Genomic DNA, 24,484 nt, shown 5'->3' on the forward strand with positions numbered 1-24,484 from the left:
TGCAAAATACGTCATCCGTATTTTTTGAGGATCTGTGTTTTGCAGAAAATACATACGGTTATGTGCATGAGCCCTAAGTAGCAATAATAAAAGTATGTACGGTATAATAGCACGATATATCAAAAACCCGCATTATAGAAAAAAGCCACCATATTGTTCTTCAATGTTCTTCTACCTGATATCAGATAGGAACTTTTTACATATTATAAATGTTTCCATTCACTGACCACAAGCACAGCTCTTAAAAATTGTGATGCAGTAATATCAAAAATGAGTTGCATAACTATTCCTTAGGCCTCTTTCACACGAGCGAGTTTTCCGTCCGAATGCGATGTGTGTAGTGACCCATTCATATCAATGGGCCTGTTTATCGCGCATCGTCTTTGCGCTCGTAGCATGTTCTATATTGTGCGTTGTTTACGCATCCCTGGCGCCATAAAAGTGAATGGGGCTTTGGGGGGGGGGGAACGGATGCAATGCGTTTTTCACTGATGGTTGCTAGGAGATGTATTCTTCAATGAACGGAAGGCTGCTCTGGCACAAATGCAGCCTTCTCTTCAAACAGCTGATCGGCGGGCATCCCGGGTGTCGAACCCCCGCCGATCTGATATTGATGACCTCTTCAAATCCCGGAAAACCCCTTTTCAGTTTTTTTCACGCGTGTCAAAAATGCATGCAATCCGGACAGAAAAAAAAAAACGAAACGCTAAATGCAGTCGACGGTCGCATTTGACACAATGGGGTAGATTTATCACAAAAGTGGCTTTACTTATCCATAGCAACTAATCAGATTCCACCTTTCATTTTTAAGAGCTTCTTTGGAAAATGAAAGGTGGAATCTGATTGGTTGCTGTGGACAAGTAAGGCTGCTTTCACACTAGCGTTTTAGTTTTCCGGTATTGAGATCCGTCATTCATTGTCAAACAGAGTGCTCCAAAATGCATTCCGTTCAGTTTAGTTGCGTTCCCAGATCGGAGAGCAAACCGCAGCATGTTGTAGTTTGCTTTCCGTCCTGAGATGCGGAGCAAGGCGGCAAGTCAATGGGGACGGATCCGTTTTCTCTGCCACAATCTGCCACAATAGAAAACTGATCCGTCCCCCATTGACTTTCAATGGAGCTCATGACGGATCCGTCTTGGCTATGTTAAAGATAATACAACCGGATCCGTTCATAACGGATGCAGATGGTTGTATTATCGGTAACGGAAGCGTTTTTTCTGAACCCTGCCGGAACCAGCAAAAACGCTAGTGTAAAAGTAGCCTAAGTTTTCCTTTACACCAGTTTGATAAATCTCCCCCAATGTGTATCACTCTTGTGAAAGAGGCCGTATTCAGTAAATAAGCTTTAGGCGAGCGAGTTTCACGTGCAGGTGCTGATCCATTAACGTTTTCAGTGCGGTTCGCTATATTAATGAATTTGACTTCGGATTTATTACGGTCACAATAAGGCCTCTTGCACATCAAAAAAAAAATCCCGTTTCCGTTCCGTTTTTTGCGTTCCGTATACGGAACCATTTATTTCAATGGGTCCGCAAAAAAAAAAAAACAGAATGTACTCCGTATGCATTCCGTTTCCGCATTTCCGTTTTTCCGTTCCGTTCAAAGATAGAACATGTCCTATTATTGTCCGCATAAGGGACAAGGATAGGACTGTTCTATCAGGGGCCAGCTGTTCCGTTCCGCAAAAAACAGAATGCACACGGATGTAATCCGTATTTTTTGCGGATCCGTTTTTGTGGACCGCAAAATACTGAAAAAGCCATACGGTCGCGTGCAATTAGGCCTTACTCCGGTGGGGCAGGTTTATAGGTACTAAACAAAACTAGGCTAGGGCTACATGACGACACGTGTCGCAGAAATGTCTGCAACTTGCTGTCGACTGTTTTATAGCTGTCATTTGGCTGTGAAAACGAAGGTGAATCGCGCGTCATGCGTGACTTATAGTGAAGTCAATGGAGTAAATGTCACTTGTGACTTGCAACTAGCAACACAAAATTCAACATGTCTGGATTTTTTGCAACTGTCACAGCGACACCATTGCCATCCATTATATGAAATGTCGCCGTGTTGCCGTGTAACCCTAGCCTTTTAACAAACATGTGACATTTGATAAATTTGTCGCAAAGTACGGCAACACAGACTGAAGCAAAACAGATTTCGAATATTCCCCTCGTAATAAATTCCTCCCAGTGGCGTTATGCACATTGGAATTTTTTCTCATGCGATTCGGCTGTGCGGGAAAAAAATGCAGCATGTTCTACCTTTTGCATTTTTCACGCAAGAAGGGACTCATATTAGAAATGATTCTGCATGAAAAATGCAACCACATGTAGGGCAAGTGTTTTGTTGCATTTTTCACGCAGTGCATCCCCATTCAAGTCAAGAGATCAGTAAAAAAAAACTATGGTTAGGGCTCGTTCAGGGCCCGTGTGGAGCCTGTGCTGTGGACCGCAAATTGCACGGGCACCGTCCGCCGGGCAGGCGCATGGGGATCGCAGGCCCATTCACTTGACTGGGTCCGCGATCCTTCCGTTACGCAAAAAGATAGAGCAAGCTCTACCTTTTTGCGGTGCGGAAGCACGGAATGGAACCCCAGAAAGCACTCTGTAGTGTTCCGTTCCGCCCTTCCGTTCCGCATCTCCGGATTTGCGGACCCATTGAAATGATCGGTGCCCGTGAAAATGCGGTCCGCAATATGGCAACGGGCAGCACACGTTCGTGTGAACAAGCCCTTACTTAGATATTGTTTTCCATGACATCAGCATGGAGAAAAAAATAAAAGAACTTAAAGGGATTCTCCGGGTTTTTAATATTGATGGCCTATCTTCCGCATACGTCATCAATATCAGATCAGCGGGGGTCCGACAACCGCCCCCCCCCCCCACGATCAGCTGTACAAAGGGAAGGCGCACGCAGTGTGCACGTGCCGTCTTCCTGCTCGCTGCTGCTATGTCTATAAAGAGAAGGAAGAGAGAAAGGATACGTCTTCCCTTCATACAGCTGATTGGCGGGGGTGTCGGACCCCCACCGATCTGATATTGATGATCTATCCTGAGGATAGATCACCAATATTAAAAGCCTGGACAACCCCTTTAAAAGAACTGCAGAAAATACTGGAGCAAAACTGAGAGAAAACATCAGAACTAGAGCTCATGCACACGACCGTTCTGGCACTGCATCACGGATGAATGTCGGTTCGGAAAGGAGGCTTCCGTGTGATTTCTGTCCCTGCCTCCGCACTGCAAAAAAGTAGTGCACTACTTTTTTGCTGTGCAGACCGTGGACCCCATTCAAGTGAATGGGTCCGTGATCTGCATGCGGCGACCCCACGGTCGGTGCCCATGCATTGCGAACCGCAATTTGCGGTCCGCAGCATGGGCCTGGCCGGCACATGGTCGTGTGCATGAGCCCCTAGGGCGAGCTCACAATCGCCAGTGTCCATGAGCCCTTATTTACATCTGAAGCCTATAATCATACCTGCGACTGTCTGACTGGCGAACTGTCCATACACAGAGGCAGCATGGGAAAATGCACTGAAAGTCGGAGCAGCAACCGCTGACCCGATGGGCTGCAGGTCCAGGAAGGTGGGACTATAGAGCGATGGCGGGGTGGAGCTAGCACTGGAGCTATCTGATATCTCTTGTTTAATGGTGAATGATGAGAGTTCTACAATGGAGGAATGAAATGAAAACTTTAAAATGAAGAAAACATGAAACGTGATGGGATAAGTAGATGCGGCGGATTGTCACCCGACGTTTACAAGACCTTATTCAAAAGGACTTTGCGTTTGAGAGAGACATGATGAGATCCTGTCATAGTACTGTGCATGCATTGCGCAGTAGGTTCTAGGAGTACCTCCATGCATGGCGTTAATGTCTCCAGTGCCAATTGCTTCCATGGCCCCAAAGACAGTTCACTTATACAGGACACCATGTCCAATTTAAAGGGGCTGTCCAATTTAGACAGTCCTTTTTTTTTTTTTTTTTTACAAGGGTCTCCCGACAATAAAGGTCCCTTTATGCAAGCCAATGATCAGGGTAATTATCGGGAAGCAGTGTTCCTAGGAATGCTCGTTCCTGATAATTGCCCTGTGTAAAAGTGCCACCAATCTACTGACGAACAAGCTCATTCATCGGGTGAAAGTATTGCTGATGTAGTCACCTAAATCATACTTTCTGGGCAGCAGGTCATCCTGTCTAAACAATCATCTGTTACCCAGACGGAATGATTCTCTATCGGGATGAGCGATAGCAGCAGCAATCACCCATCCCCATACAGAGGAGATGATTGCGGATTGATGATCTATGTATGCTGAGGATAGGTAATCAATATGGGAAAACTGGACAACTCCTTTAAGTTGATCACAGGATGTCCTGCTGCTGGAACCGCCAGCGATCAACTAAATCTGCAGCACCTCCACAGGAGAAAAGAAGAATTGCACAGTTCTCATCAAACTGTACATGTAATGCACTGATGTGTTGGATCCTCCAGAGTAAAGGCTCTAATAGACTGGCCGATAGTCGGCCAGATCATCGCTAACTAGCATTCGTAGCAACGCTCGTTAGCGATGATCTGGCAGTGTAATACTGCCGCAGATTACCTGATGAACGGGCAAACGCTCAGTCAATCCAGAATTTGAAGCAGGCTTAAAAATCATTGTTTGCCGGCGGCAGATTGTGCTGTCTAATCACGATCCGCTGCTGGAAAACAATGACTCGTACTATGGAGGAGATCGATACGTGTAATAGCAGCGATCTCCTCCACTAACAAACAGGCAACTGCTGGGAAGGAACGCTTCCCTCCCAACAATCACCTGCAAAAATGTTTTATGTAATACAGTCCTAAGAGTTTCCAACAAATCTTTGCTGTGGTTATTAGTTGAGGGCCCAGAACAGAGGACCCCTTATTATTAAAGTATTAAACTGCATACAACAACCGCTTGAGGGGCTTCTTTTAATAGACTGAAGGTTGTATTGATTTTACAGCATTAGAAAAACCTGTAATTGGTTGTGTGTGTATTAATGGCCACACACAACCCTGTGCTATGGTGAGTCCATCAGTCCACCTACCTGACAGAGCGGAGTACCCCTGATGTGCGGAGAGATTTCTAGCAAGAGCCGCATTGGAAGCAGTCAGAGCAGATTTCCCCTCGTCCATGGCATTGTTTAGCAGGGGTAGTGGATACAGAGCCTGAGACCAAAGGGTAGATGTCGGTTAGCGACCTTATTTATATCATGGGAACATGTACTGTATGTATTGGACATGTACTATGTATTTATACTGTGCCCTCATCGCCTGTAGCTATATACAATGAGGCAGGAGCAATGAAAATATCAGAATAAGGGCATATACACAAGGTGGCAGGATTGATGGGAATCTTACCCACATAAGCTTACAATCTAAAAGTAATGAGGACAAATTATTATGATGGTTAGCAATAACAGTGGCCATGGAAAAAATACTAAAAGTGGCCAAGTTTTGTAGTCAGGACTAAATTGATGGAAGGCAGGGCCAGCGATACCATATTGTGGCCCATTATACCACCCCAACAGAGCCAAACACCACAGTCCATCACAAAATACTGCCAGCAGCACAAACTACATCCCCAAAAACTTCCACTGGCCGGCCATGAGGAGGGGCCAGGTAGCCCCCTGGGCATAGGCCCACCGGGAAATTTCCCTGTAAGGTCTATGGGCAATCCGCCCTTGGTAATTAACTATTCAAATTGTATTTAGTTTAGTAAAAGGGATGGGATGGTTGGGCATGCTGATATAAGCTATAAAATACCATAACTAAACATGAAAATATTACAAAAAAATAAAATATTTAGATCTAAAAATAAAAATTTTGCTATTTTCAATAAAGGGTTTGCTATCTCACAAATATATAATTCAATTAAAATAATCAATCAATATCTTCACTATGTTGGAAAGTCTCCAGAACTAAGAGAGAAAAGTTTAGTTTGATGTATTTCTTAAACAAATTTGGATTCCATAAGGACCAATATAACGGCCAATGTTGTTAATATTTCTATGAATTATACATTCATTATAATTATTGTATATTAATTACTTTATATAAGCTAAAACAAACTAAAATGAAATATATAACTATGACGACAAATTATTCTTCATACTTCCTATTATTTACTAATTAATCTGCTACAACCCTAACTACTGAAATCAAAAATAACAAGAGATACGGATGTGAAATGTGTATTTATAATTTGATTATTATTCGCATAACCTAACATAAAATATAATGTAAACCAATAAAAATGTATTGTTGAAAAAAATAAAAAATAATAATGAGGACAATAACCAGTGTGTGTACAGACAGGTGATGGAATAGAGGGTGGTGGCATCAGGGTAGTGGTTCTAGGTCATGCACATAAGGCAATGGCTGAGGGGGGCTGTAGGACAGGGAGAGAGAGCACCAGACATATTCCCATGTCTAGGACTGATCTGCTCACTTCCGCAAACAACACATATGCAATGCATGTACCACTTACTTGCTCGGCTTTGCTGTGACTGGCGGAGGGATACGATTCAGGAAAGTGTTGCCTCTGGAATGGGCACTCTAGTCCATCGAGCGGGTGCTGAATATAAGCTTCTGTCCGCATCTGTTTCCGGCTCAGGCCAGCACTGCCATGAGAGTCTATGCTGAGTCTACAGCTGTCTTGATCACCTGGTAAAACCAACAAGGAGTTAATTCCGCCTGTAACTACCATGACCCTGGTATATACTGTATATACTATTGTAACATTTACTCCCAGTGCATTACAAATAGCAAATAATGCAGTTTGTTTTGTGTATACATCTCTTAAGCAAACCTGTGTGTGTCTCCATGGTAACAGACTACAACCTAACAATGTGTAGTCTGATCCTGCAATCATGTTGTACTCCCTTCCATCCTCCGACTGAAAGGTGTATATATATATCTTTACATTTCTCTATCGTACATAGAGTATTAATTTTGCTTCTGTGTAAATTGACATTCCGCTATGGTGATGATGAGCCTATTACTCCATATATATTTATCCTAATGGCTCTAGGGAAAGTCTCTACAAGACTTATGGAATATGCATTATTATGAGCACAGTCAGGAATTATACTCACTGTCGTCCAGTTTGCGTTTACTATCTGTATTGTGCTGAGAGATCCCTAACAGACCACTGATGGAGTAAGTGGATCCGAGGGAGTCCGAGTGTGGAGACTCAGGAGGTGTCACTGCTGAGCTTGGAACTAGGGTGGGAAAACATGAGATTATCTGTCATTCCTCAATAGTTTCTTAGATTTTTGTTTACATGCTTCAATAAAAAAAGCCCAGTTCAAGATCCTTCCCCCAAACACATACTTTTACAAATCTGGGCTACCTTGTGCCACCATTAGGGGGCGATCTGCATACTGCTCCTATCCACTTCTTAGGATCCATGTATAGATTGACCCTTTATAAGACATTGGCCATAATGAACTCATATAATACTATCTAATGATGTGGGATCTAAACATGACACTGACCACTAGTAGAAATTTTATTGAAACTCATGCAAACACAGGGAGAACATACAAACTCCATTCAGATGTTGTCCTTGGTCGGATTTAAACCCAGGACCCCAGTGCTATAAGGCCACCATGCTACGTTTGTCGTCTTTTATCACTCTTAGGGCTCATGCACACGACCGTATGTATTTTGCATAACGGAACGGACACGGAAAGAAAATACGTTTGTGTGCATGAAACCTTAGTGATATTTTAGTCTGTGCCTTTCCATAGGACTGCAGCTAAGTTGAGTCATTGAGCTCTTACTATAGAAAAAAAAAGGTCAATAACAAACCCAGCTCTGCTACATCTGTAAAATAGTTCACTAAGAAATTGGACATCATTACAAAATGCTATTACCCTCTACCATAGGACACTACACCTCCCAACATGCACATTATAGAATTGTTTTGTATTAAAGGGGTTTTTGCCAAAAATAAAAGCTATTTTTTTATATAATTCAGCTTGAAAAACAAGTCACTTTTACAATTTTAAGGCCTCACGCACACGGCCGTTGTGGCCGTATTGCGGCCCGCAAACGGCATGCATCACGGATGCGGACCTATTCACTTGAATGGGTCTGCAATTCCGGAGATGCGGAACGGAGTCCCGGAACGGAACACCGGAAGCACTGCGGAGTGCTTCCGTGGTGTTTCTTTCCGTTGTTCCGCACCGCAAATAAATATGACATGTCATATTTTTTGTGCGGTGCAGACAGACCACGGACCCATTCAAGTTGAATGGGTACGGCCAGCTGCACGGATGTTTTCCCGTGCATTGGGGACAGCAATTGCGGTCCCCAATGCACAGAACGGCAGCACAACGGCCGTGTGCATGAGGCCTACCTCTGTTACAAAAACGCTCCATTTGTGAGATATTGTCTTTCCTTCATTATAATGGTGCCCTTGGTGTTCAATCTGTGCAATATTATGCATGTCCTGCTACTGAGCTGTTCCATCTCAGTCAGTTTGTCGATGCCAGGCAGTCTGCCTTATTTTTCCCACAGTGGCGCTGGAAGACACTGGGAGAAAAGTGGAGCATTACATAATAAAATACAGATTTTAATGAACGCTGCTGGACCCCCTATAAATAACTAGGAAAATGTTATGATTGTGCAGCTTATAGGATGAGCTGTCAGTATCGTTCACATGTCCCATTGAAGACCACTACAGTCCACCTGGCATGGCTGATACCAGGGAACCATAGATTATATTGAAGGCTACATCACATGGGGAGAATATAGTCCTAGCGTATATGTATTTACAGGTAGCATTGGTCACTTACTCAGAGTGTGTCCAGGGCTTAATGACTTCACGCAGCCCTCCATGGGCAGATTAAATAACTGCTGGACCTTTGTACGGATTATTCTGTAAGGAGAGAAAAAGACGTATAAACTGAGAGCAGAAACAGTGGCAATGGCCCGATTACCAATGAAAATGGCACATGTCTATACTGGGCAGGGGCACAGCTGAGGAAAGAGATTTAATTCATTTCCTAAGCCATTTATCTCATTTCTTCTGAAGAAAGCAGAGTGGCACAACTCCCCTTCCCTGGCACACTACACCTGGGACATGTGTCCTTGGTTTCAGAAGCTATTATAAATGGAAAACCTTAAACATAAAAGTCCTTCTCTTGTGTTACCTGTTGATGGAGCTGACACTGGGCACGGTGTCATTGTCACAAACGCCTTCTGCCAACAGCCGGTCCCTGATCTCCCAGGCAAACATGGTGGGATTTTGTCTTTTGTAATCTCCAATCTTCTCCACCACTTTGGGGGTGGCAACTTTAGGCTTGGAACCACCGATGACCCCTGGTCTGATACTGCCTGTTTCATAGTACCTACTCCAATACAAAATAAGATATAATTACCCAAAACTAAAAGCACTGATCTTCTAACCATGGTTTGTCACTAGGCATTGGAGCTAATGTCCCATGGCCTAGAACCAGGTCAGCAACCTTCGACACTACAGCTGTTGTGAAACTACAACTCACAGCATGCACACTTGCTTGAATCTTCTTGTAACTCACATAAATGTGAAAGGAGGACTCTGTGAGTTGTAGTTTCAGAACAGCTGGAGTGCAGGAGGTTACTGGTCCCTGGCCTAGAATACGCACCATGAAAGAAGATGAGCACATTTAGGATATTGCATATTGTAAAATGATTGTATTCTGGTGCCAGAGTCCAAATTGTCAGTGTTGGGCACTGTTTACACTTTTGTCAGCATTGCTATCCCTGCTCTAGCCTATTTTGGGGGTACCCAAATTGCTTCTGTGGGTATTTTGTCATCAGCCTAGTGCAGTATGACTTGCCCTCAGCCAAACCTTATGCCAGGTTTGGATGATCTTCTTAGTTATCACTACCACATCACTACTGGATCACTACTACCTGGGCCTAATAACTGTCTAGAATTCAGGACAAGTACGTATTTGCAGTAAGGTTTGTTTCACACCTGAGGTAAAGGTATCCAGTAGCCTGCCAGAGTCCACCGTATCCAGCCTAGCCAGATACTGCCCTGCACTGACCGAGACAACATTGACTATAATGGTATCTGGTGGGCATCCGACCAGTTTCCGGCATGAACGCCATACTCCCGATGCGTGCATCGGTTTGTGTCTGGCCAAAACCCAATGCTCATGCACAAACTGGCCAAATCGTCTCTGGATACCATTATAGTCAACAGGCTCCTGCCGTGCACCGCCTTATCTGGCTAGGCGGCCCACGGTGAATTCTGGCAGGCTATTTCTTTGTCGGAGCACCCTACCAGATAGGTTTACCACAGGTGTGAAAGTAGCCTAAGAAGTGATGCCTCTATTTTATTTTGTAGATAGGGCTTGGCAACTGAAAATGCCCCTACTGAATACGTAATTGTCCTGTATGGTTAGCAGATGTGTTTTTCATAGTTAGCCCAAATGCCATGGACATCATGGCCTGGTATGTGTACAGTGGGCCTGGCTGAAATAAGGATCCACTAGAAGATGAGTGCAACTAGGATGTCTGGGGCACATACATTATACATCCAACTCTCATTGCGCTCCTTGGTTGGAGGCATTTGTAAGTCAGTGGTTGTCCATGTCCATGCCTGGGCAGGACAAAACCCTTACTCCCTGTTGAACAGAAGTATGACCATAGCCTTACACAGTCCTCTATGACATCTAGTCTGTATGACTGCTTTTCTGGTTCATCACCCTGTGGATGGCCAGTGACAAGGATAGAGATAACACGGTGTGATGTATATGTGTGGGAGTTTCTATGTTAGTTGATGATCACAAAGAAATAACGCAGACTTGTTTACAGCTGAAAACGTAGTAAAAATGGTTGGCCTATTGTAGGAAGCATCAGAGTCCTCCCACCTCCCTCACCTCAATGACCACACACTAAATGCCTGTGACTAAAAATACAATCAAGTCTATTTATTACCCAATTAAACTGCTATAACCCGTCCAAATATCAATAATGGTTTACTGGACTTGGAAATATTTTGCCCGATTTCATAAGGTGGGCATGAATGATGGGTAAACTCTACCCAAAACCAAATCGGTTGTATAGGAGTTAAGTAATTATAATAAAATAAACGATTCATTGCCATTGTATTATATCAACTAAAGCAGCCATATGTCATTATAGCACTGCCGCCTTATAATGATGGTGCCATTAGTGTGGCAGCAGTTCCATGCCCTCCTGGCCTTATAAATTTGCCTCCTCTCAGAACACATTAGTGATTGCTAAAAATCTATCTCATTTACATTCACTAGAGGCTCAACTGAATATAGCAATCTGAAGGTCATCTTCTGCTCAGCAGAAGAGAGTCCTAATCACATCAAGGCAACATGTCAATGGATGATGAGAGTTGATGACATAAGATAGCTGAATCCGGTGTTAAAACTTATGCATCCGATGCCAAAAACCATCCCATAGAAAATCATAGGATCAGTTTTGGCATCAGTTTCTCATTGGCATCTCTGTACCATGCTGAAATTACAATAGATAGCTGGGTATATGAGAACATTTGGAAATAGCTGGCTACCAAGGAGCAGCCAGGTGGAGGAAGACTTGACATAGCTTGAGGTTGCACTCAAGACTTTCTATAATGAAGCACATGTAAGAATGAAAGGGTTTGTACAGGATTAGAATAATGGGCTTTCAGAAAAAACACACCACTTCTTCCAACCCTGGAAAGCCACTTTACCTAGGCAGACAAAGAAACATCTCAAACCTATATTCTAAGATTAAAAGTACATTTTGGTAAATCTCAGGAGGCTTCTAGTGGACATGTAATGAGGTATTTTCTTATAGACTGATCTTCTGGCTCCTTACCTGCCCAGGATCTTGCTCACACACCCATGACTGACCCTCAGCTGCCGAGAGATGTCACATGGACGTACACCTTGGTGCGCTAGATCTACGATACGCTGCCTCACCACCTCAGGAAGAGGGCGACCATTTACAAAAGCTCCACCTAGTTGGTTTAGTCCACCATGACCTGGATAGAGAAAAAAAATGTGTTTGATTAGTCTCAAAATTGTGCTGGACCCAGGCCCCATTATCGCTTCTCATCTCAAAACCCATTAGTTCTTATCTTATGTTCACATCACATATCTAGCTATAAAATAGATATGTGATATGGATAATAATATCATAAAATGTACGCTATGTCTGATAGTAAGGAAATATACTGTATATATGTTAGGTGTGGCTTTCCTATAAATCGTCTATGGGCCTCATGGCATTATTACTGTTATGTATAACCTCAGTACATGGAAACCTTTGGGACCCTACTGTACCCATATATGCCTCCAATTTCACACACAGGCATATAGATATTTTAGTGATACAACAGAAAAAAAACTAGCACATGTTCCTTTTATTCAAGTATTACAGAGCTACATATTTGGGGAGACCACTATAGACCTGCAATCTGAACTGTATGGAGTACCATTCAGTCAGTGTCGGATTGTGGTTCCTTGGGCCCACCAGAGGAAATTATACTTGGGGCCCAACCTGTATATTATTAATAAAGTCTAATACGTTGTTACAGACCCTAGTGGTACATGACTGGCTTCTAAGGCAGCTCCAAATTGGTTTACTTCTACTGGGCCTTTGGAGCCCACTGTGGTATCAGAGCCTGGGCCCTCTGGTATTCTGGTGGGCCAGTCTGACACTGTATTCAGTGAAATACAGCCCACAGCTCCATAGTACATAGCTACAGGAACGCCAGCGCCTCTGTACAGGCCTTGAACACAGGTGCATAAAGCTTAATCCTAACCCCAATTCAAAAATGGTTATGCACAATAGCATATGAAATAGTTGATGTCTGACAACATCAGCTCACTACTCCATCCCCACTGAACAAATGGTGGAAGGTGGATGGTGGGTATCTAAAACTGGGTTCCACCAAAAATGCTGAATTGTAGTGACAACTATGATCAATTGGGTCAATAAGATTCCTACATCACCATGATCAATATGATCTAAAGGCGACTCAACAGTTTTTGCATGGTGTAAACCTGGGCATGGATAGCTCCAACTAGAAGGGCTCTATCTTGTTACTGTGGGGACAACCGTTCTTCCTTAAAATGTCCATGCAAAAGCAGTGTTCATCCAAGGTCCTGACAACCTAGACATTCATCACATTAACTGATATGCCATAAATGTCTGTGGGTCCCACCTCGATGGCTGGCCACCGAGAGGTGACATTAGAGGAAACAGGTTGAATTTTAAAATATTCCAGATAAGAGTCGTCAGAGGGATTTGAGAGGGAGCTACTTTTCCCTAATTTTCTCCCTAAAAATATAAGATTTGTTTGGCTACCCCTTATGCATGTGTAATGGTGGAGCTGGGGGAGATTTCAGACAAGCTATTGTATGGTCAATAGTTCATCTCATATGTGCAGCCAGCTGTAGGCTCAGGGTTGGAGTCTTCTCCTGTCACTTTCATAGCGGGTCTGCTACTCAACAATGACGACATTGTTGAAAATTTGTTATTTGATCAATTTCCAGTAAAATGGAGCAGATGTACTAAGACTGGCTTTACACACTCCTTAATACAAGGTTTTTCGGCGCAAAATGCTCACAATGTATTAAGGGGTACATGACTTTTAATAAATTTGGTGCATCTTCAGAATGTTCGTACTCCAGAAATTTATATCTGGCGTAGATTTAAACTATCACCTACACCAGTTTCTGGCATAAACTTGAGTAAATCTGATGGGCTGCAGGAGGCTATGCCCTCTTGCTAAGCCTGGCCACTTCAATAAAAAAGTCGCAAATTATGACACAAATATGGGCGCCATAATTTGCAACTGTTGTGGCGTAAACCATATGATAAATGTGAGTTTAGAGTATGTGGCGGACACTTTGAGTCCATAGCAACCAATCAGGGCTCAGCTTTCATTTTTTTCAACTGTTCTGGAAGCATGAAAGCTGAGCTATGATTGGTTGCTCTGGGCAATAAATGCAGTCAAAGTGAGGCCTAATCAGATCACTGACTTCATACACTATAATGCACTTGGTGGTTTCTATGGTGGACAACTACTGCCATCTTTACACTAGTTTTAGGGCAGCGAGCTTCATTTATCAAAAGTGTGTAACAGTAAGGCTGTCTTTTAGCAACCAATCAAAGCTCAGCTTCCATTTTTCCAGAGCAGTTAGAGAAATGAAAGCTGAGCTCTGATTGGTTGCTAAGGGCAACAAAGACTGTCTTAATAGTAAATGAGGCCCAGTGTACTTTATAATGTCGAATCCTCAGGCTATACTAATAGAGCCGGCCTAATTGGGCTAGTTGCTGTATGTGGCATAGACTATGGCACACGTGGCATGAATAGAATGAACTGCTGACCTATATGCAGTGAGCTGACGAGTCCTGTGCAGCCTCTCTCTGTGATGAGCTCTGTGGACAAACGCATGGTTTAGAGACAACGAAACTAAGTTGAGGTTATCAAGACAAAATGGATGATGGGAGTCCTTTGTATAAGACCCCTACTATAGGCTGCCATTATATAACTACACAACAGGATCAATAATATAGTCCTCGTACCTCCTAGGTTGCATTCATGTATAATGCTAATACACCAGTAACTTACTGTCTCTATACAATTTAAACAATATGTTCCCCTTTAAACACCATTGTACAATATAGATTTAGAGGTATTCCACATAAAACACTGAGTAACTGTGTGAATACATTGCAATACTCAACCCTAAGTAACAGCTTGTAGTACAGGCCAGAGCTGAACTCACAATTCTGCAGGCTTCAGGGCTGAAATCTCCCAGGCAATGCTTTAGGCTCAATATCTACACAGGGTTGCATTTTGGATACTTAACAGTAATCTGTTGTACGAAACACTAATAAAACCCATTGCATTATAGGAGAACCAGCAGAATTGTGAATTCAGCTCTGAGCTATTCTTCTAATATGTTATAAATAATAATAATAATAATAATAATAATAATCCGTGCTTTACAATATAGTACAAAACAGGAATAAAAATACAATACGAGCACAAAATCAGATGTAATCATCGTTGCAATAGTGAAGAGATAGATCCCTGTCTATAAGGGGCAGTCAATAATTAATAACGCGCTTATGCTACATTAATAGACTGATAACTCTATGTAGCAGTAGTCTCTCAGGCCTATGAACCATCATCAGTTCCGGAACTACAACTCCCAGCATGCCTATGTCTAGGGCCAGCTGTAAAGCTTACCTTTTATATCTGTTAGGGTTCATGCACACGACCTTATGTATTTTGCAGTCTGCAAAACACGGATCCGCAAAAAATAAAAATAAAACGGATGACGTCTGTGTTGCATTGTTTTTTTTTGCTGATCCATTGTAACAATGCCTGTCCTTGTCCGCAAAACGGACAAGAATAGGACATGTGCTATTTTTTTTTGCGGAACGGTCTTGCGGATATACGGAAACGGATTGCACACAGAGTCATTTCCATTTTTTTTGCGGACCAATTGAAGCGAATGGTTCCCCATACGGGCTTCAAAAACCGGAAAGGACCAGAAAATGCTGCATGCTACGTCTTTCTGGAGACATCTGGTGTCGGGAACGATTCCATAGAAGACTATGGGTTCAGTTGTGGCATTCGTTTCTCTGGGAGGCGGGAAGTACAAAGTACGGATTGTGGACGGCGCTTGGCTCCATAGTGTGACACTTTCGCATGATAATTTGTGGCTGATCGGCGGTCAGACGGCAGCACATTTCGCACCTACAGATCAGTGTTAGGGTATGGTCGCATGGTCAGGTTTTCTGATGCTGTTCTGGAAGCCAAAACCAGGAGGAGAAGTCGTATCTGTCCTGTATTCTTTCTCTTCTTTTATGATCCTAATTTTGGCGCAAGCAGAAACCTGACCATGTGGCCATACCCTTATACATCCATAGGCCTTCCCTTATACCGCCAAATGGTGCCTCCATGAGGCGCTGTGCTTTCTAATTGAATATACCGTAGTTTCCTTCAGTAATAATAGAGGGTAACTAATGCCAGAACGGATTCCATGGTTTTCTATGGGATTTCTCCTGGCATCCCATACATCAATTTCGACAACGGATGTCTCCTATCGCTGCAAAGAAAAGACGTAGCATGCAGCATTTTTCTGTCTGGTGCTTTCAGGCTATGGATGCCGGACTAAAGTGCACCTACACCAGTTGTGTCCTGCTCTGTCACCCAGCCCAATATGGCATACACTGGAGCATGGCATGTTTTACCCTCGTCGGTTTCTGTACTGTATAAGCTCATAGAAGGCTTTGGATCCGTACAGTGTGGCAATGCACCTGAGACAACAGCAGAAGATCAAGAATACATAGATTGCTGCACAAAATGGCTGAAGATTCGGTGGATAGGACACCTCCAGATGTTGCTCTCATACGATGGCTATATGCAGAACACCAGACGGCATCACGATTCAACATCTGGTTATTACACTGCTGCATATCCCGAAATATGGTACTGGGGAGGCTTTGCTGACATCAACAGAGCAGGAACAAATTTTTAGCTTTCCGTAATTAATTGGTTCCGGGACGACCATTGTATGTTGAAACCAGTGTAATCTGTTCCAAAGCCCCAAAATAAGCAATAAGCAGAAAACTTAGGATGCATTCACATCACCGTTTAGCTTTCCGTTCTTCTGATCCGTCAGAAGAAGAGAGAGAGAGAAACAATCAGGATTCTGTAAAAAAACGGATCCTGTTGCATCAGTTGTCATCCGTTTGAGCCATGCCATACTTTTGTTTCCGTCTAAAAAAAAAAAACGGATCTCAGACAGAAATGGCTCAAATGGATAAAATCTGATGCAGCAGGATCTGTTTTTTTACAGGATCCTGATTTTTTTTCTCTCTCTCTTCTTCTGACGGATCAGAAGAACGGAAAGCTAAACGGTGATGTGAATGCATCCTAAGGACTTATGCACACAAACTTATTTTCTTTCCATGTCCGTTCCGGATTTTTTTACGGACCGTATGCAGAACCATTTATTTCAATGGGTCCGCAATAAAAAAAAAAGTTACTCCTTGTGCATTCCGTTTCCGTACGTCCGTATTTCTGTTCCGCAAAAAAAAAAATAGAACATGTCCTATTATTGTCCGCATCACGGACAAGGACTGTTCTATTAGGTGCCAGCTGTTCAGTTCCGCAAAATACGGAATGCACATGGATGTTATCCGTATTTTTTGCGGATCTGTTTTTTGCGGACACATCCTTACATACACTCACCTAAAGAATTATTAGGAACACCTGTTCTATTTCTCATTAATGCAATTATCTAGTCAACCAATCACATGGCAGTTGCTTCAATGCATTTAGGGGGGTGGTCCTGGTCAAGACAATCTCCTGAACTCCAAACTGAATGTCAGAATGGGGAAGAAAGGTGATTTAAGCCATTTTGAGCGTGGCATGGTTGTTGGTGCCAGACGGGCCGGTCTGAGTATTTCACAATCTGCTCAGTTACTGGGATTTTCACGTACAACCATTTCTAGGGTTTACAAAGAATGGCGTGAAAAGGGAAAAACATCCAGTATGCGGCAGTCCTGTGGGCAAAAATGCCTTGTGGATGCTAGAGGTCAGAGGAGAATGGGCCGACTGATTCAAGCTGATAGAAGAGCAACGTTGACTGAAATAACCACTCGTTACAACCGAGGCATGCAGCAAAGCATTTGTGAAGCCACAACACGCACAACCTTGAGGCGGATGGGCTACAACAGCAGAAGACCCCACCGGGTACCACTCATCTCCACTACAAATAGGAAAAAGAGGCTACAATTTGCACAAGCTCACCAAAATTGGACTGTTGAAGACTGGAAAAATGTTGCCTGGTCTGATGAGTCTCGATTTCTGTTGAGACATTCAAATGGTAGAGTCCGAATTTGGCGTAAACAGAATGAGAACATGTATCCATCCTCTGATGGCTACTTCCAACAGGATAATGCACCATGTCACAAAGCTCGAATCATTTCACATTGGTTTCTTGAACATGACAATGAGTTCACTGTACTAAAATGGCCCCCACAGTCACCAGATCTCAACCCAATAGAGCATCTTTGGGATGTGGTGGAACGGGAGCTTCGTGCCCTGGATGTGCATCCCTCAAATCTCCATCAACTGCAAGATGCTATCCTATCAATATGGGCCAACATTTCTAAAGAAAGCTATCAGCACCTTGTTGAATCAATGCCACGTAGAATTAAGGCAGTTCTGAAGGCAACAGGGGGTCCAACACCGTATTAGTATGGTGTTCCTAATAATTCTTTAGGTGAGTGTATAACAGTCAGGAATAGCTGCCAACTAGCAACTAATCCAGCTATGGGTTGGATCTGAGTCTGAGACATTGTATGTCGAGTCTGGTTTCAACTTCCGATGGGTCAGAAAAGACCTTTTTATGTTGAAAATATTGTATCCTGAGGGAGCACTGTATGTATTATAGAGCAAGGAATAAAGGAAGCCCTCCACAACTATCTGTTCACACTAGGCTTGTGGCTTCCAACACTTTGCCAGATACAATTGTGACGATGACTATGACAATGACTTATAGTGGGGTTTGCTGGGGTCCATCTTGGCTTGTAGACAAGTTCAGTCCATGGTGCAGGCAATGAGCATTCTGGCGGTAATTTTGAAGGCATAGAGGTATGTTGTATTATTTTATCATTCAACAAAAAAAAAATCAGTCTTACGGCCGCTTTCACACTGTTAGGGCTCATGCACACGACCCTGGTTTTTGTCTGCATTAAATCCGCTTTTTTTTTTGCAGGTCGGATACAGACCCATTCACTTCAATAGGGCCGCATGTCCATTCCACGTCACTGCAAAACAATAGAGCATATCCTATACTTGTCTGTTTTGCTGAAAGGATAGGACAGTTCAATTATGGGCTGGACATTCTGTTCCGCAAAATGCAGAAAGCACACGGATGGCATCCGTGTTTTGCGGATCCGCAATTTGCGGCACGCAAAAAATGGCAATGGCCGTGTGCATGAGCCCTTAGTGTTTGGTCAGTGATTTCCTTCAGTTACTGGGAGCCAAAACCTGATGTAGGTTTGCAGCGTTTTGGTGTCACACCTGACGATGCGGAGGCAAACGGATCCGTCTTGAACACCATTGAAAGTCAATGGGGGGGGCGGATTCGTTTTGCATTGTGTCAGTGAATACGGATCCGTCCCCATAGACTTACATTGTGTGTCAGGACGGATCCGTTTTCACTGACACAATGCAAAACGAATCCGCCCCCCATTGACTTTCAATGCTGTTCATGACGGATCCGTCTTGGCTATGTTAAAGATAATACAAACGGATCCGTTCTTAACGAATGCAGACGGTTGTATTATCAGTGCAGATCCGTCTGTGCAGATCCATGACGTATCCGCACCAAACGCGAGTGTGAAAGTAGCCTAAAAAACACAAAACTGGTGCGAATCTTTCCCTAAGGGCTCATGCACGCGAACGTGTCCCGCCAGTTCCGCAAATTGCAGTCCCCAATGCATTCAGCTTGATCCATCCGCACCGCAAAAAAATAAAAATAGAACAGGTTTCAAGTGATTGGATCCACGTCTGCGACGCGGCGCACAAACGGTCAGTGTCGCTGTTTCTGGGCCGCAATAGGGCACCGGTCAAAAATGGTCGTGTACATGAGCCCTTATACCTTATCTCTGAGTAGGCTTCACTTCTGGTTGTGGGTCCTAATCACTGATCAAACACTGACCAAACACTGAGTGCATGAAACGACCTTACAAGCATAATATAATAGGGGGCATTTTCCTGTAGCTAGATGAATATATCAATTGCAATACAAGCAGAGGGACAGTGGACAGGAGGACAGGAGGATCCTTGGGTGGACCTGGGCCCTAATTGGGTAAAGGGATATTATTACAGCAGGGCCCTTGAGGTCTGAGGCACCTGTTCTGTGTGGCTGGATGGTGGCCCCTGAAATTGTCACCACTGAGACATACATGGAAACATGGCCAGAACTGGGCTCATTTTCCATTTTAAGGAGAAGGAGTGATACATATATTGCTCCCCTCCCCCCCCCTTCCTGTTTTTTGAGGGGTGATAGTGAAGAAAATACTATCATTTTAGCATTTGTTACTATTAACTGAGAAAAACCATATGAGGGAAGAGCGACCAGTGTGAGGTCCGGCCTGAGGTGTCAGGATAATGGTAACAGCACAGACCTCAATGTGGCCCCCTCAGTCCGCCATCACCCCGGGTCTCTGCCCCCTGCTAGAGCTGGCTACTCGGGGTGTAAACTGGCTGTGACAGTGACATGACCGATCAGTCCTTCATCTAATGTCACCTTCATTGGCATATGTACAAGGACGATCTGCACAGACATGACTCCATGCTGGACTATTCTGTCACCTAAAATACTAATAATGCCCCATCATATCGGCAGATACCAGCCACTGAATACTAATACATGGAGAGGGGGGTGATATAGAAGGGAAAACATGGAAGGGACAGCTACATAGATGGAAATCCGAAAGATTAGATAGATAGATAGATAGATAGATAGATAGATAGATAGATAGATAGATAGATAGATAGATATGAGATAGATAGATAGATAGATAGATAGATAGATAGATAGATAGAGAAGAGATAGATAGATAATAGATAGATAGATAGATAGATAGATAGATAGATAGATAATAGATAGATAGATAGATAGATAGATAGATAGACAGATATCAGATAAATAATAATCTATGTACATAGATGCTACATAGATATGAAATAGACAGATATATAGATTTATTGACCAACCTTATAATGTACAAGAATATTGAATGAATAACTTTTTAGCACTAGTAATATTTAATAGCTATCATCTATCTAATATCTATTATTATCTATTTCATGTTTATCCATCTATCTCATATCTATCTATCTATCTATCTATCTATCTATCTCATATCTATCTATCTATCTATCTATCTATCTATCTATCTATCATCTATTATCTATTATCTATATATCTCCTATTTATCTATCTCATATCTATCTATTATCTATTATCTATCTATCTATCTATCTATCTATCTATCTATCTATATGTCTCCTATCGATCCATCTCTTTCTTACAGAGTGGGTGACTGGGACAATTGGGGTAATTATATTTATTGTATTCGGTAATTCTGACTTTTCTGAAATGTCGCACACTCCCTGGGCCGGGGTCGGGGCTGAGCTCAGGACCGATGGCAGACATCAGGCTGTTATTACTGAGCTGCTTCTCCCTCTTGTCACTTGTAACTTTAGATCCACAGAGAGATAGTAAAAATCTCCACTTTAAAGGGAGAAACTAAATCCACATAGTTGAGATGACAAGAAAACAATGTTCTCCTCCCTGATCCCCCCTGAAGCTGCATCCATCACAGGGGCTGTTAATGTGTCACACGAGGGATGGGGGGAACAGTCATCAGCCCAAATTATCTGCTAATTAACTTGTATTCAGATGTATGGAGGACTGCCCTCACAATGTGCACATCTGACCACAAAATACTGCCTGATGAGGAGGATGATGCTACAGTATATATGAGCAGCAAAAAATAATAGCAATGTATCTTAATACTGTAATAATGGTATAGTGATAATACTGGTATAAAATAATACATTGCTAGTGATAAAATAGTAATACTTTGATCAGGATGATAATATGGTGTAATTGTAATCAACATAAGAGTAATAATAATAATAAAATAGTAATAATAATAGTAATAATAATAATGTTTGCAGAAACGATATATATTAGTAATAGTGTAATAGTGATGGTTAAAGTAATAATATGTATTAACTGTATAGATTAATAGTAAAATAAAAATCATGATTGTAATAATAGCAATAATAATATAATGATATTATAATTACTAATAACACTGGTACTACAAATAATAATAATAATAATAATAATAATAATAATAGTAACAAGTACTGTATTGTTGTTATTAGCATCGATAATAGTAGTATAATAATGGCGATAATTATACAGTATAAATATGTAAATAACAACAATACAGTATCCTATAATCCTCACTTGTGTAATAATTTGGTTAAATTATTAATATTACTATTAGTAGTCATAATAATAATAATAATCTCTAAAAATCAGTGTTATACTTAGACCACATCGTCCGATATAACGAATACCCTGCTGAATGTATTATTACCATCGTTATTATCATATTATTAATAATCATATTTTATCCGCCGTTCAGACATGAATCTAAAGCTTCACATGTAGACAATACACTGAATTATTACCCAGAAATCATCCTATAATAAGATTGCTAGCTCGGTTTTCACATAGTTTAGCACATACAGAGAAATGAGCGATCACTGAGGACGGCTCACAGTGTGAATAATAGAGGCACACCGCAAATACACTGCACAGCCGGGGCATCACCTGGAAGCCCAGCATGGCACCCACTGACAGCACCCAACATGTCACAGGTCAGAGGGCACCAAACACCCATGTTCTGTAAATTAGAGAGATAGAGAGATAGATATAAGAAAGAAAGAAAGAAAGAAAGAAAGAAAGAAAGAATATTGAGATATGCTACATAGATGGATACATTAGATAGATATGGGATAGATAGATAGATAGATAGATAGATAGATAGATAGATAGATAGATATGAGATAGATAGATAGATAGATAGATAGATATGAGATAGATAGATATGAGATAGATAGATAGATAGATAGATAGATAGATATGAGATAGATAGATAGATAGATAGATAGATAGATAGATAGATAGATAGATAGATAGATAGATAGACAGACAGATATTGATTCCTGATCAGGTTACAGAGGACACACATGATGTGCTCTTATCCCTCAGGCTCCTGTGATGCCGATCAGTCAGGGACAATCCCCTTCTCTCACACTGCACCTGTCCCTGCCCCAACATCTGCATTACCATCGGATAGATTGTCAGCTTCTCAACCCACAGTGAGGTTTACATGGGACTGACTGGCGCTGGTATATGAGCAGCCGGCTGTCATGTGGCTGCTTGTAATGTCACTTACCGGATCTGATGCTGTTATGGGGCATGGTGCCTGCTGTATAGTCCTACTGTGTCCTGGAGCAGAGGGACCTGCAGAGGAGACCCCGGTCACTGACAGTGCGAGGGGGGCAGGAGACCCCAAACACATCCCCCCTGTACCCACACTGTGTACACTGGACAGATAGAGAGATAGATGGATAGGAGACAGATATATAGATAATAGATGGACATATATGATACAGATACATGATATTAGATAAATACATACATATAAGATAAATATGAGATAACTAGATAGATAGATAGATAGATAGATATTAGATGGATAATAGATAGATGGATAGATAGATAGATGGATAGGAGACAGATAGATAGATAATAGATGGATATGATACATGATATTAGATAAATCCATACATATAAGATAAATATGAGATAACTAGATAGATGACAGATAAATACATATAAGATATATGGATATGAGATAGATGATATTACATAGACAGATACATACTAGATAGATAGATAGATAGAATAGATAGAATAGATATGGATATGAGACATGATATTTTCTATCTATATTATAGATACATAGATGATAATGAGATATAGTAATCAGACACAGCCAGCCCTGGAGGATGCACATGGCAGGAGATGCTCCTTACCTTGTCTCTGGAGGACCTGTCCTCACCCTTACACTTTGCTGGAAGTTTGTCCTCTTACAATGGGATGTGGGGAGGAGGATTTATCCCATGGAGGGGGTCTCAGGGCAGGGATTGGCTGCAGGTGTTCCAGGGCGGCTGGAGGTGGGATCTGCACATGGATGGCTGATTCCCAGATTCCTGGAGACCCCCAGTCCCTGCATCTGATGGAGCCTGAGAATCTTCTATCATGGCAGTGGTCATTATCTCAGGACATAGATGTAGAGAAGTGCTGTGTGCCCATCACTTCATTCCTATGGCTTTACAGGGATGGCAGCATGGGTGAGGAGCACCTCCTGGTACTCATAGGTGTCCATGTGAAAAGATCTGACCCTCATTTTCACACTTCGATATATTATTACAGGATGTCAATATCTTCCTTTGCTACCAGAGGTCCCAGAATACATGGGCATGAAAATACTAGCTTTTGGGGTATATTTCATCCTAATTGTGGAACATTTATTGCAGAATTTCTGCACCTGTCCCAGCCACCTGAATCCATGCTGCAGAAACAACCCCATTCTACATGGAACTGAGCTTCAGTGTCAGGCATGTGACGGTCTGCGCCATGTGAATATGCGTCTTGTAGAAGTCATCCATCAGCGTTGAAGGTCTGATAGATATAAGCGGGATCGGACAGTCCTCTCATCCCGCATGTTTGATTTCACTTGCCCATTCCTTTTTTTTTTTTGCTCTAGAGAGAAGCGGCCACCAATGTGTCTGGCGGCTTCTTATCCCCTATTT

At 42.4% G+C, this 24,484-nt stretch overlaps 1 protein-coding gene across 6 annotated transcripts in view; it reads right to left on the minus strand.

Annotated features, from left to right (window-relative positions):
• Positions 1-23,740, minus strand: part of PAX8 (paired box 8) — a 33,786-nt gene extending 10,046 nt beyond the window's left edge. For 2 of the 6 annotated variants that reach the window (XM_040414623.1, XM_040414621.1), the window contains exons 1-10: positions 23,705-23,740; positions 23,062-23,129; positions 14,377-14,427; positions 11,857-12,022; positions 9,183-9,380; positions 8,826-8,908; positions 7,119-7,244; positions 6,512-6,687; positions 5,070-5,190; positions 3,478-3,666 (exon numbers count right to left, since the gene is read on the minus strand). In XM_040414623.1, the coding sequence (XP_040270557.1) occupies positions 3,478-3,666; positions 5,070-5,190; positions 6,512-6,687; positions 7,119-7,244; positions 8,826-8,908; positions 9,183-9,380; positions 11,857-12,022; positions 14,377-14,427; positions 23,062-23,086 (1,135 nt within the window). In that variant the 5' untranslated portion in view covers positions 23,087-23,129; positions 23,705-23,740. Of the gene's footprint in view, positions 1-3,477; positions 3,667-5,069; positions 5,191-6,511; positions 6,688-7,118; positions 7,245-8,825; positions 8,909-9,182; positions 9,384-11,856; positions 12,023-14,376; positions 14,428-23,061; positions 23,130-23,704 lie in introns of all 6 variants that reach the window. The other 4 variants (XM_040414622.1, XM_040414620.1, XM_040414625.1 and 1 more) reach the window with 2 other exon arrangements.
• Positions 23,741-24,484: the final 744 nt, after the last annotated feature.

The sequence above is a fragment of the Bufo bufo genome, chromosome 1 (genome assembly GCF_905171765.1).
Source record: "Bufo bufo chromosome 1, aBufBuf1.1, whole genome shotgun sequence".
NCBI lineage: Eukaryota > Metazoa > Chordata > Amphibia > Anura > Bufonidae > Bufo > Bufo bufo.